The 19042-nt window shown below is 37.8% G+C and overlaps 1 protein-coding gene across 1 annotated transcript; it reads right to left on the bottom strand.

Annotated features, from left to right (window-relative positions):
- Positions 1 to 679: 679 nt before the first annotated feature.
- Positions 680 to 18664, bottom strand: LOC133547474 (gastrula zinc finger protein XlCGF57.1-like). Its single transcript, XM_061893159.1, has 2 exons — positions 18421 to 18664; positions 680 to 2864 (listed from the first exon to the last, which is right to left on the bottom strand). The coding sequence occupies exons 1-2, from the start codon at positions 18554 to 18556 to the stop codon at positions 1165 to 1167; spliced, it is 1836 nt and encodes a 611-aa protein (XP_061749143.1). The 5' UTR covers positions 18557 to 18664; the 3' UTR covers positions 680 to 1164.
- Positions 18665 to 19042: the final 378 nt, after the last annotated feature.

Raw genomic sequence — 19042 nt, 5'->3', positions numbered from 1 at the left:
CAAGTGTTGTTGTACTGGAAACTAATTTACAAACACAACTTCATCACACACAATACTCCACTATGGAATTGTTCTTATATTAAAATGAGAAACAAATCCATATTTGAACAGCAATGGTTTGAAAAAGGTATTTGGTCACTGATGCACTTATTGAATGATAAAAATATGTTAATATTTGAAGATTTCATTAAGTATGACCTGCAAACAGACAAAATATTTTAAACAATTATAAAGGCATTTGTTCAAAATATTGTAATTCCAGTAAATATATATATATATATTTTTTTTAATTCTTTACCATTTCTTCTTTATTGTATTTTCTCCGGAACAAAAAAATAAAACTCATAATTTGAAAGTTTCCATTCTTCCAAACGCCAAGGAGTTAATTTAAGGAAAAAATTTAAAATATTTTTTAAGATGTTGTTTTGCAATTGAAGACAACACTTGTTCGTTCTGTGATAGGGAAACAAATTAAACTTTTTTTTTTCATGAATGTATGCAAAATAAAGCTCTGTGAGATGATGTACAATATTGGCTTTTGCCTGACATTCCAAACTTTGATTGATATTGTTTTGGGGATGTTAAAAAAGGTAAAGAATGTTTAAAACACAATAGTGGGGATTTTTTTTTAACCCACAAATGTATGTTAGTAAAAACAAAACATCCTTCCACAAACAACTCAGCCATTTTCTCTCACTTTTTATTGCATAAACGTACAAGTACATACATATTAAGTTAAAGTATAAAAAAATCACAACACAATCATCATATTACAAAAGAGAGTAGTAAAGATTATTAATAACATGGATTATAGAGACCCAACAAATAATTCATAAAGTCACACATTTTAAAATTGTATAAAAGACAACTGTTCAAATGATGTATAAAGTAAATAATAATATGCTTCCTGAAGTGGTCCAGAAGATGTTTCAGATGTGAACCAGTACATATGTATATCATATAAAGGTGATAATCTATGGGATTATTAACAATTACAAATACAAATATGTCACACTTCAATATTTCAAACTATCCAATCTATAAATGTAAAGATCATATTAAACAGATTGTTAGACAAACAACAATGTCACACATGTTATATGTGCTGATGTTGTTAGAAAGTCAAAATGAAAGTCTGGACAGTTTATTTCAAATCCTGCAGTTTCATTTGCTGCTGCTGTTCTCACCAGCACACTTGTGTTTCTTACACTGGTACTTAGAAGACAATCTTTCACCACACACACTGCAACTCAACACTTTCTCTCCTGGGTGTGTTCTCATGTGTCTTACAAGGTTTGATCGGTCACAAAAGCTTCTGTTGCAGATTGAACAAGAATGTGATTTTTCACCAGTGTGTGTTCTCATGTGTACTTTCAAACTCTGACTGTGTGTAAAACCTTTACCACAGGTTGAACAGGAAAAAGCTTTTTCACCAGTGTGTGTTCTCATGTGTACTTTCAAATGTTGACTTTGTGTAAAACCTTTACCACAGGTTGAACAAGAAAAAGCTTTTTCACCAGTGTGTGTTCTCATGTGTACTTTCAAACTCTGACTTCTTGTAAAACCTTTACCACAGATTGAACAGGGAGAAGTTTTTTCACCAGTGTGTGTTCTCATGTGTATTTTCACATTCTGACTTTCTGTAAAACCTTTACCACAGATTGAACAAGAAAAAGGTTTTTCACTAGTGTGTGTTCTCCTGTGTGTTTTCACATCTGTACTTCTTGTAAAACCTTTACCACAGATTGAACAGGGAGAAGTTTTTTCACCAGTGTGTGTTCTCATGTGTATTTTCACATTCTGACTTTCTGTAAAACCTTTACCACAGATTGAACAAGAAAAAGGTTTTTCACTAGTGTGTGTTCTCATGTGTGTTTTCACATCTGTACTTCTTGTAAAACCTTTACCACAGGTCGAACAGGAAAAAGGTTTTTCTCCAGTGTGTGTTCTAGTGTGTCTTTTCAAATTATTACTTTCTGTAAAACCTTTACCACAGATTGAACAAGAAAAAGGTTTTTCACCAGTGTGTGTTCTCATGTGTACTTTCAAATGTTGACTTTGTGTAAAACCTTTACCACAGGTTGAACAAGAAAAAGGTTTTTCACTGGTGTGTGTTCTCATGTGTACTTTCAAATGTTGACTTCGTGTAAAACCTTTACTACATTCTGAGCAAGAAAAAGGTTTTTCTCCAGTGTGTGTTCTCATGTGTCTTTTCAGACTACAATGGTATTTAAAAGTTTTGTGAGAGTGAGAAGATGTGAAGTGAGTGTTGTCAGTGTGACATGTCTTATCATCTTTAGAGTCTTCATCATCAGTGTCAGGAGAGTGTGACGTTGTGTCCTCACTATCTGATAGTGGAGCTAAGAGCTTGTCTGCTTGTGATCCTCCACAGTGGTCTCCATCAGCTTCTGTTGTCATGTGTTGTGTTGAGCTGCTGCTTGGAGGCTCCCCCCCTCCCCTCTCCTCACTTTCACCTTTCACCTCATCATCTTCACTCTTCACAGGGACACCAGTCACTGGGAACTCCTCCAACCATTTAGGCTGACTGATGCCCTCTTCCTCCTCTTCCTCTCTAATGTGCGGCGGCTCTTGGTCCTCCTCTTCCTCTTTAAAGTAGGGTGTCAGTGGGTCCTCCTCTTCCTTTTTAATGTGAGGGGTCAGCAGGTTCTCTTGCTCCTTAAAGTGAGGGGTCAGTGGGTCCTCCTCTTCATTTTTGATGTGTAAGATCAGTGGGTCCTCCGCTTGCCTTTTATTGTGAAGGGTCAGTTTAACATTATGGGTCTGTGGCGTCTCAACTTCCTCTTTAATGTGGGGGGGCTGTGGTTCCTCTTCCTGCTCACGAAAAAGATGTTCTTCATTGAGGTCTGCGGGACAGGAGAAAACAAACTTTCTTTATAAAAGTCCAGCTTTGCTCAGTCACATGAGACATTGTCCTGCACCAACATATGATCTCACAATCTCATCAGTGTCCCCTCACAGCAGTCAGGGTACTTTCAGCTGACACATGAAGAAGACCTTCAGGGGAATGCCTTCCCAGGCTAACATCCAATCCACCTTATTCATATAAAAACATCCTCAAATTAATTCCTGCAATCCATACTAGTGTGCTGTTCTCTCTCTGAATAAGTCATACACACACAGGAAATAATGTACCACATGCCAGCCTCCACGCAGTAGTACTAGTGATGAGCTCCCCCTGCTGGTGGACAATAATTACTGTCATTTTCACATTCATCTTTAGAGACATGTCACACTAAAAATAGCATGAGTATAGTCAACATCCATCCATCCATTTTCTACTGTACTGTTCGAGGTCAAACATGTTGTCCAAAAAAGATGACATCTGTTTTACTTTCATTTAGATAGTGTCACCACAGTTAAACTGGGAAGAAGTAATCAGATTACTGACTACTCCTTCAAAAGATAACTTGTTTACCTTATTAATAATAGTAATATTGAATTAATTTAAAGTGTTTCTAGACACTCAAATTGCGTTGCAGTGAGAACTGAGAAGACATCATTCATGCAGTCCACCCACTCAATGTGGTAAGCTACATTTAATTATTATAATAATATTAAGTAGATGAAGAAATTCCTGAAAGAATTGTGTGTGAATGCTCCAATGCTGAAGCTGAACTGAAAGGTTGACAGAATGTAGTATGAATGTAAGAATAGTTTGAATGTTGAAGAGTTTGAATCTCGGGAAAACTGGGATTTTTTTAAGTTCTCAAACCAACATGCTTTTTTTGTCCTGACTGTATCATGTTGTATGCATCCATGTGTGATGTATCATGTTGTATGTGTGATGTATCATGTTGTATGTGTGATGTATCATGTTGTATGTGTGATGTATCATGTTGTATGTGTGATGTATCATGTTGTATGCATGTATGTGTGATGTATCATGTTGTATGCATGTATGTGTGATGTATCATGTGGTATGCATGCATGTGTGATGTATCATGTTGTATGCATGCAAGTGTGATGTATCATGTTGTATGCATGCAAGTGTGATGTATCATGTTGTATGCATCCATGTGTGATGTATCATGTGGTATGCATGCATGTGTGATGTATCATGTTGTATGCATGCATGTGTGATGTATCATGTTGTATGCATCCATGTGTGATGTATCATGTGGTATGCATGCATGTGTGATGTATCAAGTTGTATGCAGGCATGTGTGATGTATCATGTTGTATGTGTGATGTATCATGTTGTATGTGTGATGTATCATGTTGTATGTGTGATGTATCATGTTGTATGTGTGATGTATCATGTTGTATGCATGTATGTGTGATGTATCATGTTGTATGCATGCAAGTGTGATGTATCATGTGGTATGCATGCATGTGTGATGTATCATGTTGTATGCATGCAAGTGTGATGTATCATGTTGTATGCATGCAAGTGTGATGTATCATGTTGTATGCATCCATGTGTGATGTATCATGTGGTATGCATGCATGTGTGATGTATCATGTTGTATGCATGCATGTGTGATGTATCATGTTGTATGCATCCATGTGTGATGTATCATGTGGTATGCATGCATGTGTGATGTATCAAGTTGTATGCAGGCATGTGTGATGTATCATGTTGTATGCATCCATGTGTGATGTATCATGTGGTATGCATGCATGTGTGATGTATCAAGTTGTATGCAGGCATGTGTGATGTATCATGTTGTATGCATGCATGTGTGATGTATCATGTTGTATGCATGCATGTGTGATGTATCATGTTGTATGCATCCATGTGTGATGTATCATGTGGTATGCATGCATGTGTGATGTATCAAGTTGTATGCAGGCATGTGTGATGTATCATGTTGTATGCATGCATGTGTGATGTATCATGTTGTATGCATGCATGTGTGATGTATCATGTTGTATGCATGCATGTGTGATGTATCATGTTGTATGCATGCATGTGTGATGTATCATGTTGTATGCATGCATGTGTGATGTATCATGCTGTATGTGTGATGTATCATGTTGTATGCATGCATGTGTGATGTATCATGTTGTATGCATGCAAGTGTGATGTATCATGTTGTATGCATGCATGTGTGATGTATCATGTTGTATGCATGCAAGTGTGATGTATCATGTTGTATGCATGCATGTGTGATGTATCATGTTGTATGCATGCATGTGTGATGTATCATGTTGTATGCATGCAAGTGTGATGTATCATGTTGTATGTGTGATGTATCATGTTGTATGCATGCATGTGTGATGTATCATGTTGTATGCATGCATGTGTGATGTATCATGTTGTATGCATCCATGTGTGATGTATCATGTTGTATGCATGCATGTGTGATGTATCATGTTGTATGCATGCAAGTGTGATGTATCATGTTGTATGCATGCATGTGTGATGTATCATGTTGTATGCATGCATGTGTGATGTATCATGTTGTATGCATGCATGTGTGATGTATCATGTTGTATGCATGCATGTGTGATGTATCATGTTGTATGCATGCAAGTGTGATGTATCATGTTGTATGTGTGATGTATCATGTTGTATACATGCATGTGTGATGTATCATGTTGTATGCATGCATGTGTGATGTATCATGTTGTATGCATGCATGTGTGATGTATCATGTTGTATGCATGCAAGTGTGATGTATCATGTTGTATGTGTGATGTATCATGTTGTATGCATGCATGTGTGATGTATCATGTTGTATGCATGCATGTGTGATGTATCATGTTGTATGCATGCATGTGTGATGTATCATGTTGTATGCATGCATGTGTGATGTATCATGTTGTATGCATGCAAGTGTGATGTATCATGTTGTATGTGTGATGTATCATGTTGTATACATGCATGTGTGATGTGTCATGTTGTATGCATGCAAGTGTGATGTATCATGTTGTATGTGTGATGTATCATGTTGTATGCATGCATGTGTGATGTATCATGTTGTATGCATGCATGTGTGATGTATCATGTTGTATGTGTGATGTATCATGTTGTATGCATGCATGTGTGATGTATCATGTTGTATGCATGCATGTGTGATGTATCATGTTGTATGCATGCATGTGTGATGTATCATGTTGTATGCATCCATGTGTGATGTATCATGTTGTATGCATGCATGTGTGATGTATCATGTTGTATGCATGTGTGATGTATCATGTTGTATGCATGCATGTGGGATGTATCATGATGTATGCATCCATGTGTGATGTATCATGTTGTATGCATGCATGTGTGATGTATCATGTTGTATGCATGCAAGTGTGATGTATCATGTTGTATGCATGCATGTGTGATGTATCATGCTGTGTGCATCCATGTGTGATGTATCATGTTGTATGTGTGATGTATCATGTTGTATGTGTGATGTATCATGTTGTATGCATGCATGTGTGATGTATCATGTTGTATGCATGCATGTGTGATGTATCATGTTGTGTGCATGCATGTGTGATGTGTCATGTTGTATGCATGCAAGTGTGATGTATCATGTTGTATGTGTGATGTATCATGTTGTATGCATGCATGTGTGATGTATCATGTTGTATGTGTGATGTATCATGTTGTATGCATGCATGTGTGATGTATCATGTTGTATGCATGCATGTGTGATGTATCATGTTGTATGCATGCATGTGTGATGTATCATGTTGTATGCATGCATGTGTGATGTATCATGTTGTATACATGCATGTGTGATGTATCATGTTGTATGCATGCATGTGTGATGTATCATGTTGTATGCATGCATGTGTGATGTATCATGTTGTATGCATGTGTGATGTATCATGTTGTATGCATGCATGTGTGATGTATCATGTTGTATGCATGCATGTGTGATGTATCATGTTGTATGCATGCATGTGTGATGTATAATGTTGTATACATGCATGTGTGATGTATCATGTTGTATGTGTGATGTATCATGTTGTATGCATGCTGTATGTGTGATGTATCATGTTGTATGCATGCATGTGTGATGTATCATGTTGTATACATGCATGTGTGATGTATCATGTTGTATGCATGCATGTGTGATGTATCATGTTGTATGCATGCATGTGTGATGTATCATGTTGTATGCATGCATGTGTGATGTATCTAGTTGTATGCAAGCATGTGTGATGTATCATGTTGTATGCATGCATGTGTGATGTATCATGTTGTATGCATGCATGTGTGATGTATCATGTTGTATGTGTGAAGTATCATGTTGTATGCATGTATGTGTGATGTATCATGTGGTATGCATGCATGTGTGATGTATCAAGTTGTATACATGCATGTGTGATGTATCATGTTGTATGTGTGATGTATCATGTTGTATGAATGCATGTGTGATGTATCATGTTGTATGCATGCATGTGTGATGTATCATGTTGTATGTGTGATGTATATGTTGTATTCATGCATGTGGGATGTATCGTGTTGTATGCTTGCATGTGTGATGTATCATGTTGTATACTTGCATGTGTGATGTATCATGTTGTATGCATGCATGTGTGATGTATCATGTTGTATGTGTGAAGTATCATGTTGTATGCGTGAAGTATCATGTTGTATGCATGTATGTGTGATGTATCATGTGGTATGCATGCATGTGTGATGTATCAAGTTGTATACATGCATGTGTGATGTATCATGTTGTATGTGTGATGTATCATGTTGTATACATGCATGTGTGATGTATCATGTTGTATGCATGCATGTGTGATGTATCATGTTGTATGTGTGATGTATATGTTGTATTCATGCATGTGGGATGTATCATGTTGTATGCTTGCATGTGTTATGTATCATGTTGTATGCTTGCATGTGTGATGTATCATGTTGTATACTTGCATGTGTGATGTATCATGTTGTATGCATGCATGTGTGATGTATCATGTTGTATGCTTGCATGTGTGATGTATCATGTTGTATACTTGCATGTGTGATGTATCATGTTGTATGCATGCATGTGTGATGTATCATGTTGTATGCATGCATGTGTGATGTATCATGTTGTATGCTTGCATGTGTGATGTATCATGTTGTATACATGCATGTGTGATGTATCATGTTGTATACATGCATGTGTGATGTATCATGTAGTATGCATGCATGTGTGATGTATCATGTTGCATGCATGCATGTGCGATGTATCATGTTGTATGCATGCATGTGCGATGTATCATGTTGTATGCATGCATGTGTGATGTATCATGTTGTATACATGCATGTGTGATGTATCATGTTGTATGCGTGCATGTGTGATGTATCATGTTGTATGCATGCATGTGTTATGTATCATGTTGTATACATGCATGTGTGATGTATCATGTTGTATGCGTGCATGCGTGATGTATCATGTTGTATGCATGCATGTGCGATGTATCATGTTGTATGCATGCATGTGTGATGTATCATGTTGTATACATGCATGTGTGATGTATCATGTTGTATGCGTGTATGTGTGATGTATCATGTTGTATGCATGCATGTGTGATGTATCATGTTGTATACATGCATGTGTGATGTATCATGTTGTATGCGTGCATGTGTGATGTATCATGTTGTATACATGCATGTGTGATGTATCATGTTGTATGCATGCATGTGTGATGTATCATGTTGTATGCATGCATGTGTGATTTATCATGTTGTATACATGCATGTGTGATGTATCATGTTGTATGCAAGCATGTGTGATGTATCATGTTGTATGCATGCATGTGTGATGTATCATGTTGTATGTGTGATGTATCATGTTGTATGCATGTATGTGTGATGTATCATGTTGTATGCATGCATGTGTGATGTATAATGTTGTATACATGCATGTGTGATGTATCATGCTGTATGTGTGATGTATCATGTTGTATGCATGCTGTATGTGTGATGTATCATGTTGTATGCATGCATGTGTGATGTATCATGTTGTATACATGCATGTGTGATGTATCATGTTGTATGCATGCATGTGTGATGTATCATGTTGTATGCATGCATGTGTGATGTATCATGTTGTATGCATGTGTGATGTATCATGTTGTATGCATGCATGTGTGATGTATCATGTTGTATGCATGTATGTGTGATGTATCATGTTGTATGCATGCATGTGTGATGTATAATGTTGTATACATGCATGTGTAATGTATCATGTTGTATGTGTGATGTATCATGTTGTATGCATGCTGTATGTGTGATGTATCATGTTGTATGCATGCATGTGTGATGTATCATGTTGTATACATGCATGTGTGATGTATCATGTTGTATGCATGCATGTGTGATGTATCATGTTGTATGCATGCATGTGTGATGTATCTAGTTGTATGCAAGCATGTGTGATGTATCATGTTGTATGCATGCATGTGTGATGTATCATGTTGTATGTGTGAAGTATCATGTTGTATGCGTGAAGTATCATGTTGTATGCATGTATGTGTGATGTATCATGTGGTATGCATGCATGTGTGATGTATCAAGTTGTATACATGCATGTGTGATGTATCATGTTGTATGAATGCATGTGTGATGTATCATGTTGTATGCATGCATGTGTGATGTATCATGTTGTATGTGTGATGTATATGTTGTATTCATGCATGTGGGATGTATCATGTTGTATGCATGCATGTGTGATGTATCATGTTGTATACTTGCATGTGTGATGTATCATGTTGTATGTGTGATGTATATGTTGTATTCATGCATGTGGGATGTATCATGTTGTATGCATGCATGTGTGATGTATCATGTTGTATACTTGCATGTGTGATGTATCATGTTGTATGCATGCATGTGTGATGTATCATGTTGTATTCATGCATGTGGGATGTATCATGTTGTATGCATGCATGTGTGATGTATCATGTTGTATACTTGCATGTGTGATGTATCATGTTGTATGCATGCATGTGTGATGTATCATGTTGTATGTGTGAACTAATGATCTATTGCTAACGATGGATTCTGATGCGTCATCTATGTTGCTGCTCCTCGATCTTAGCGCTGCTTTCGATACCGTCGATCATAATATTTTATTAGAACGTATCAAAACACGAATTGGTATGTCAGACTTAGCCCTGTCTTGGTTTAACTCTTATCTTACTGATAGGATGCAGTGTGTCTCCCATAACAATGTGACCTCGGACTACGTTAAGGTAACGTGTGGAGTTCCCCAGGGTTCGGTCCTTGGCCCTGCACTCTTCAGCATCTACATGCTGCCGCTAGGTGACATCACACGCAAATACGGTGTTAGCTTTCACTGTTATGCTGATGACACCCAACTCTACATGCCCCTAAAGCTGACCAACACGCCGGATTGTAGTCAGCTGGAGGCGTGTCTTAATGAAATTAAACAATGGATGTCCGCTAACTTTTTGCAACTCAATGCCAAAAAAACGGAAATGCTGATTATCGGTCCTGCTAGACACCGAACTCTATTTAATAATACAACTCTAACATTTGACAACCAAACAATTAAACAAGGCGACACGGTAAAGAATCTGGGTATTATCTTCGACCCAACTCTCTCCTTTGAGGCACACATTAAAAGCGTTACTAAAACGGCCTTCTTTCATCTCCGTAATATCGCTAAAATTCGCTCCATTCTGTCCACTAAAGACGCTGAGATCATTATCCATGCGTTTGTTACGTCTCGCCTCGACTACTGTAACGTATTATTTTCGGGTCTCCCCATGTCTAGCATTAAAAGATTACAGTTGGTACAAAATGCGGCTGCTAGACTTTTGACAAGAACAAGAAAGTTTGATCACATTACGCCTGTACTGGCTCACCTGCACTGGCTTCCTGTGCACTTAAGATGTGACTTTAAGGTTTTACTACTTACGTATAAAATACTACACGGTCTAGCTCCATCCTATCTTGCCGATTGTATTGTACCATATGTCCCGGCAAGAAATCTGCGTTCAAAGGATTCCGGCTTGTTAGTGATTCCCAAAGCCCAAAAAAAGTCTGCGGGCTATAGAGCGTTTTCCGTTCGGGCTCCAGTACTCTGGAATGCCCTCCCGGTAACAGTTCGAGATGCCACCTCAGTAGAAGCATTTAAGTCTCACCTTAAAACTCATTTGTATACTGTAGCCTTTAAATAGACTCCCTTTTTAGACCAGTTGATCTGCTGTTTCTTTTCTTTTTCTTCTATGTCCCACTCTCCCGTGTGGAGGGGGTCCGGTCCGATCCGGTGGCCATGTACTGCTTGCCTGTGTATCGGCTGGGGACATCTCTGCGCTGCTGATCCGCCTCGACATCTCTGCGCTGCTGATCCGCCTCCGCTTGGGATGGTTTCCTGCTGGCTCCGCTGTGAACGGGACTCTCGCTGCTGAGTTGGAACCGCTTTGGACTGGACTCTCGCGACTGTGTTGGATCCATTGTGGATTGAACTTTCACAGTATCATGTTAGACCCGCTCGACATCCATTGCTTTCCTCCTCTCTAAGGTTCTCATAATCATTATTGTCACAGACGTCCCACTGGATCATTATTGTCACCGATGTCCCACTGGGTGTGAGTTTTCCTTGCCCTTATGTGGGCCTACCGAGGATGTCGTGGTGGTTTGTGCAGCCCTTTGAGACACTAGTGATTTAGGGCTATATAAGTAAACATTGATTGATTGATTGATGTATATGTTGTATTCATGCATGTGGGATGTATCATGTTGTATGCATGCATGTGTGATGTATCATGTTGTATACTTGCATGTGTGATGTATCATGTTGTATGCATGCATGTGTGATGTATCATGTTGTATGCATGCATGTGTGATGTATCATGTTGTATGTGTGATGTATATGTTGTATTCATGCATGTGGGATGTATCATGTTGTATGCATGCATGTGTGATGTATCATGTTGTATACTTGCATGTGTGATGTATCATGTTGTATGCATGCATGTGTGATGTATCATGTTGTATGTGTGAAGTATCATGTTGTATGAGTGAAGTATCATGTTGTATGCATGTATGTGTGATGTATCATGTGGTATGCATGCATGTGTGATGTATCAAGTTGTATACATGCATGTGTGATGTATCATGTTGTATGTGTGATGTATCATGTTGTATACATGCATGTGTGATGTATCATGTTGTATGCATGCATGTGTGATGTATCATGTTGTATGTGTGATGTATATGTTGTATTCATGCATGTGGGATGTATCATGTTGTATGCTTGCATGTGTTATGTATCATGTTGTATGCTTGCATGTGTGATGTATCATGTTGTATACTTGCATGTGTGATGTATCATGTTGTATGCATGCATGTGTGATGTATCATGTTGTATAGTTGCATGTGTGATGTATCATGTTGTATACTTGCATGTGTGATGTATCATGTTGTATGCATGCATGTGTGATGTATCATGTTGTATGCTTGCATGTGTTATGTATCATGTTGTATGCTTGCATGTGTGATGTATCATGTTGTATACTTGCATGTGTGATGTATCATGTTGTATGCATGCATGTGTGATGTATCATGTTGTATAGTTGCATGTGTGATGTATCATGTTGTATACTTGCATGTGTGATGTATCATGTTGTATGCATGCATGTGTGATGTATCATGTTGTATGCATGCATGTGTGATGTATCATGTTGTATGCTTGCATGTGTGATGTATCATGTTGTATACATGCATGTGTGATGTATCATGTTGTATACATGCATGTGTGATGTATCATGTAGTATGCATGCATGTGTGATGTATCATGTTGTATGCATGCATGTGCGATGTATCATGTTGTATGCATGCATGTGCGATGTATCATGTTGTATGCATGCATGTGTGATGTATCATGTTGTATACATGCATGTGTGATGTATCATGTTGTATGCGTGCATGTGTGATGTATCATGTTGTATGCATGCATGTGTGATGTATCATGTTGTATGCATGCATGTGTGATGTATCATGTTGTATACATGCATGTGCGATGTATCATGTTGTATGCATGCATGTGCGATGTATCATGTTGTATGCATGCATGTGCGATGTATCATGTTGTATGCATGCAATTGTGATGTATCATGTTGTATACTTGCATGTGTGATGTATCATGTTGTATGCATGCATGTGTGATGTATCATGTTGTATGTGTGAAGTATCATGTTGTATGCATGCATGTGTGATGTATCATGTTGTATACTTGCATGTGTGATGTATCATGTTGTATGCATGCATGTGTGATGTATCATGTTGTATGTGTGAAGTATCATGTTGTATGCATGCATGTGTGATGTATCATGTGGTATGCATGCATGTGTGATGTATCAAGTTGTATACATGCATGTGTGATGTATCATGTTGTATGTGTGATGTATCATGTTGTATACATGCATGTGTGATGTATCATGTGGTATGCATGCATGTGTGATGTATCAAGTTGTATACATGCATGTGTGATGTATCATGTTGTATGTGTGATGTATCATGTTGTATGAATGCATGTGTGATGTATCATGTTGTATACATGCATGTGTGATGTATCATGTTGTATGTGTGATGTATATGTTGTATTCATGCATGTGGGATGTATCATGTTGTATACATGCATGTGTGATGTATCATGTAGTATGCATGCATGTGTGACGTATCATGTTGTATGCATGCATGTGCGATGTATCATGTTGTATGCATGCATGTGCGATGTATCATGTTGTATGCATGCAATTGTGATGTATCATGTTGTATACTTGCATGTGTGATGTATCATGTTGTATGCATGCATGTGTGATGTATCATGTTGTATGTGTGAAGTATCATGTTGTATGCTTGCATGTGTGATGTATCATGTTGTATGCATGCATGTGTGATGTATCATGTTGTCTGCATGCATGTGTGATGTATCATGTTGTATGCATGCATGTGTGATGTATCATGTTGTATGTGTGAAGTATCATGTTGTATGCATGCATGTGTGATGTATCATGTGGTATGCATGCATGTGTGATGTATCAAGTTGTATACATGCATGTGTGATGTATCATGTTGTATGTGTGATGTATCATGTTGTATACATGCATGTGTGATGTATCATGTGGTATGCATGCATGTGTGATGTATCAAGTTGTATACATGCATGTGTGATGTATCATGTTGTATGTGTGATGTATCATGTTGTATGAATGCATGTGTGATGTATCATGTTGTATGCATGCATGTGTGATGTATCATGTTGTATGTGTGATGTATATGTTGTATTCATGCATGTGGGATGTATCATGTTGTATGCATGCATGTGTGATGTATCATGTTGTATACTTGCATGTGTGATGTATCATGTTGTATGCATCCATGTGTGATGTATCATGTTGTGTGCATGCATGTGTGATGTATCATGTTGTATACTTGCATGTGTGATGTATCATGTTGTATGCATGCATGTGTGATGTATCATGTTGTATGTGTGAAGTATCATGTTGTATGCATGCATGTGTGATGTATCATGTGGTATGCATGCATGTGTGATGTATCAAGTTGTATACATGCATGTGTGATGTATCATGTTGTATGTGTGATGTATCATGTGGTATGCATGCATGTGTGATGTATCAAGTTGTATACATGCATGTGTGATGTATCATGTTGTATGTGTGATGTATCATGTTGTATACATGCATGTGTGATGTATCATGTTGTATGCATGCATGTGGGATGTATCATGTTGTATGCTTGCATGTGTTATGTATCATGTTGTATGCTTGCATGTGTGATTTATCATGTTGTATACTTGCATGTGTGATGTATCATGTTGTATGCATGCATGTGTGATGTATCATGTTGTATGCTTGCATGTGTGATGTATCATGTTGCATGTGTGATGTATCATGTTGTATGCATGCATGTGTGATGTATCATGTTGTATGCATGCATGTGTGATGTATCATGTTGTATGCTTGCATGTGTGATGTATCATGTTGTAAACATGCATGTGTGATGTATCATGTTGTATACATGCATGTGTGATGTATCATGTAGTATGCATGCATGTGTGACGCATCATGTTGTATGCATGCATGTGCGATGTATCATGTTGTATGCATGCATGTGCGATGTATCATGTTGTATGCATGCAATTGTGATGTATCATGTTGTATACATGCATGTGTGATGTATCATGTTGTATGCGTGCATGTGTGATGTATCATGTTGTATGCATGCATGTGTGATGTATCATGTTGTATACATGCATGTGTGATTATCATGTTGTATGCGTGCATGTGTGATGTATCATGTTGTATGCATGCATGTGCGATGTATCATGTTGTATGCATGCATGTGTGATTTATCATGTTGTATACATGCATGTGTGATGTATCATGTTGTATGCATGCATGCGTGATGTATCATGTTGTATGCATGCATGTGTGATGTATCATGTTGTATGCATGCATGTGTGATGTATCATGTTGTATGCATGCATGTGCGATGTATCATGTTGTATGCATGCATGTGTGATTTATCATGTTGTATACATGCATGTGTGATGTATCATGTTGTATGCATGCATGTGTGATGTATCATGTTGTATGCATGCATGTGTGATGTATCATGTTGTATACATGCATGTGTGATGTATCATGTTGTATACATGCATGTGTGATGTATCATGTAGTATGCATGCATGTGTGACGTATCATGTTGTATGCATGCATGTGCGATTTATCATGTTGTATGCATGCATGTGCGATGTATCATGTTGTATGCATGCAATTGTGATGTATCATGTTGTATACATGCATGTGTGATGTATCATGTTGTATGCGTGCATGTGTGATGTATCATGTTGTATGCATGCATGTGTGATGTATCATGTTGTATACATGCATGTGTGATTATCATGTTGTATGCGTGCATGTGTGATGTATCATGTTGTATGCATGCATGTGCGATGTATCATGTTGTATGCATGCATGTGTGACGTATCATGTTGTATGCATGCATGTGTGATGTATCATGTTGTATACATGCATGTGTGATGTATCATGTTGTATACATGCATGTGTGATGTATCATGTTGTATGCATGCATGTGTGATGTATCATGTTGTATGCATGCATGTGTGATGTATCATGTTGTATGCATGCATGTGTGATGTATCATGTTGTATGCATGCATGTGTGATGTATCATGTTGTATACATGCATGTGTGATGTATCATGTTGTATGCATGCATGTGTGATGTATCATGTTGTATGCATGCATGTGTGATGTATCATGTTGTATGCATGCATGTGTGATGTATCATGTTGTATGCATGCATGTGTGATGTATCATGTTGTATGCATGCATGTGTGATGTATCATGTTGTATGCGTGCATGTGTGATGTATCATGTTGTATGCATGCATGTGCGATGTATCATGTTGTATGCATGCATGTGTGATGTATCATGTTGTATACATGCATGTGTGATGTATCATGTTGTATGCATGCATGTGTGATGTATCATGTTGTATGCATCCATGTGTGATGTATCATGTTGTATGCATGCATGTGTGATGTATCATGTTGTATGCATGCATGTGTGATGTATCATGTTGTATGCATGCATGTGTGACGTATCATGTTGTATGCATGCATGTGTGATGTATCATGTTGTATACATGCATGTGTGATGTATCATGTTGTATGCGTGCATGTGTGATGTATCATGTTGTATACATGCATGTGTGATGTATCATGTTGTATGCGTGCATGTGTGATGTATCATGTTGTATGCATGCATGTGTGATGTATCATGTTGTATGCATGCATGTGTGATGTATCATGTTGTATGCATGCATGTGTGATGTATCATGTTGTATGCTTGCATGTTCCAAATAAAGTCATACTCATCTCAACTCAACTCAATACTTGGTTGGCGTTTTTTGGATGATTAGAGAGGACCTCCCATTGGCTCCATTGCAAGTGGACTTTTATTTACATTTATGAGTTAGAATTAGGGCTGGGTGATATATATGTAATATACTCCATATATTGTGGGTTTGTCTCTGTGCGCTATAGAAAATGACTATATTGTTAGTATTGGAGTATATGTTCTCACTCAGTTGCTTTTAGCCGCGGGCATTACACTACATCCTCTTCTCACTCTTTCTTGTCTCTCCTTCTCACAGAGACATAAAACAAGCGCACCTTCTCACATACGTCACATACTGTCGCGTGTGCAACGTCATACGCCCTCGCAGAGCAGACAGGTAGCGGCATTATAACGTTAGCTGTGGTGCTAACGGGGTGGTGCTAGTGGTAATACGAGAGAAAGAAGGTGCTAGTCTGGTAACAAATGAAGGAATAATTAATTCCCAAGAAAAGCAGCACAGAGTCCATTGTCTGGCGGTGGTTTGGTTTCAAAAGGGAAGATGTTGAAAAGACAACCGTAATATGTCAAGTATGCGGCAAAAGCGTTGCTACAAAAAGTAGCAGCACTGCTAATGTGTAGCATCATTTGAAAAGTCACCCGCTAGAGAATGAGGAGTGCTTGAAACTCTGCATGTCAACATCTCAGTTTGGTGCCACACCCACAAAATGCCCAAGCAAACATTTCCACATCAACCCCATATGAAAAAACTGGTCAACAACAGAAGGAGATAACGTCCGTAGGAACCTACCACATAGTGAAGGACATACACTATTTGATTTCCTATTATGCAGCACATTTTTATTTGACACTTATTGAAATATCTTGTGTGACATCATGCAGAAAAGTGCACTTTATTTGTTTTAAACTATTGTAGTGGTGTTCTGTACAACAGGTGCACTTTAATATAGTGTTGTTTTGCTATGTCATCTTAGTGACATCATGCACAAAAGTGCACTCATAGCTTGTTTTAAAATGTCTCTGACAATCTTGCACTTTTTCCTTTGGAAATGACATGAATGTTTGTGCCACTGTTTAATAACTGTTTAATAAATACACTTTTGCTAATTTGACTTAGTTGTGGTTTCCCTCTCTGCATGAAAGTTTAAAAGTAGCATATATGAATGCAGTATGAAGAAGAATGTTTGAATGTAGACACATAGAATCATCATACTGCTGTGATTATATGCATCAAGTGTTCATTCAAGGCTAAGGCAAAATATCCACATATATATGCTGTATCGTGATGTGGACTAAAAATATTGAGATATTAATAAAAGGCCATATCGCCCAGCCCTAGTTAGAATGGGATTTATTTTTTTTTATATATCCACCATCATGTCTTTTATAATGATTGTGAACGATAGAAAAATTCCTCAAAAAAGTGCAGTTCCCCTCTAAATTCCAATGATTAGATTTAAGACTTGAAGTGTATGAGCATGAAGTGATGAAGCCTACTTGGATGAGAGGACAAAGGTCTTGTAAGACAAAGTGAAGAGTCCAGTTGTGATGGATTGAATGCCCTGAGAATAAAATGTTGTGCTTACTTGGACTGTGATGAAGCTGTGAGGACTCAGGTGGTTTGTCTTCATGCTCTTCAGTCTTCACAGAGACAACAGTCAGTGGAAACTTGCTGACATCAGCCTCCTCCTGCCCTACAGGACACTCTCCCTCCTGACTCATCCACACTTCCTCCTCTTCCTCTTTAATGTGGGGGGGCTGTGGATTCTCCTCTTCCTCTTTAATGTGAGGGGGCTGCTGGACATCTGTTGGGTAAATAAGTAAATAAGATCAAGAGGGAATAGAAATAGTTTTGAACTGACACTGTTGACACAATTACATTATTTGTGTTCTTCCGTGTGTTGTGTTAAAAGTGTGTAGCAAAACAAACAATAAAAACACAGGAAATACCCAATTGGTTCCTAAAATTAATTCAAAAGTGGTACAGTGAGTACAAAAACAGACTTGGAAATTTGATGAGGGGCAATTTGAAAAGTTTTTATAAGTACGAGGCAGCATTGATTGAAGCAATTACTAACTTCACTGATGTAAAGTGTGTAAAAATTGTATTGTGTATACGGTCTATGACACCTAAACTTTATCTGTAAACTTAAACATATTCTTTTAATGCCATAGTTATTACTATAACTAAAATATCATGGAAATTCA

Source organism: Nerophis ophidion, unplaced genomic scaffold (genome assembly GCF_033978795.1).
Source record: "Nerophis ophidion isolate RoL-2023_Sa unplaced genomic scaffold, RoL_Noph_v1.0 HiC_scaffold_117, whole genome shotgun sequence".
In the NCBI taxonomy this organism is placed as follows: domain Eukaryota; kingdom Metazoa; phylum Chordata; class Actinopteri; order Syngnathiformes; family Syngnathidae; genus Nerophis; species Nerophis ophidion.
The sequence above is the reverse complement of the archived record's forward strand: the minus strand, read 5'-3'. Positions and strand labels throughout refer to the sequence as shown.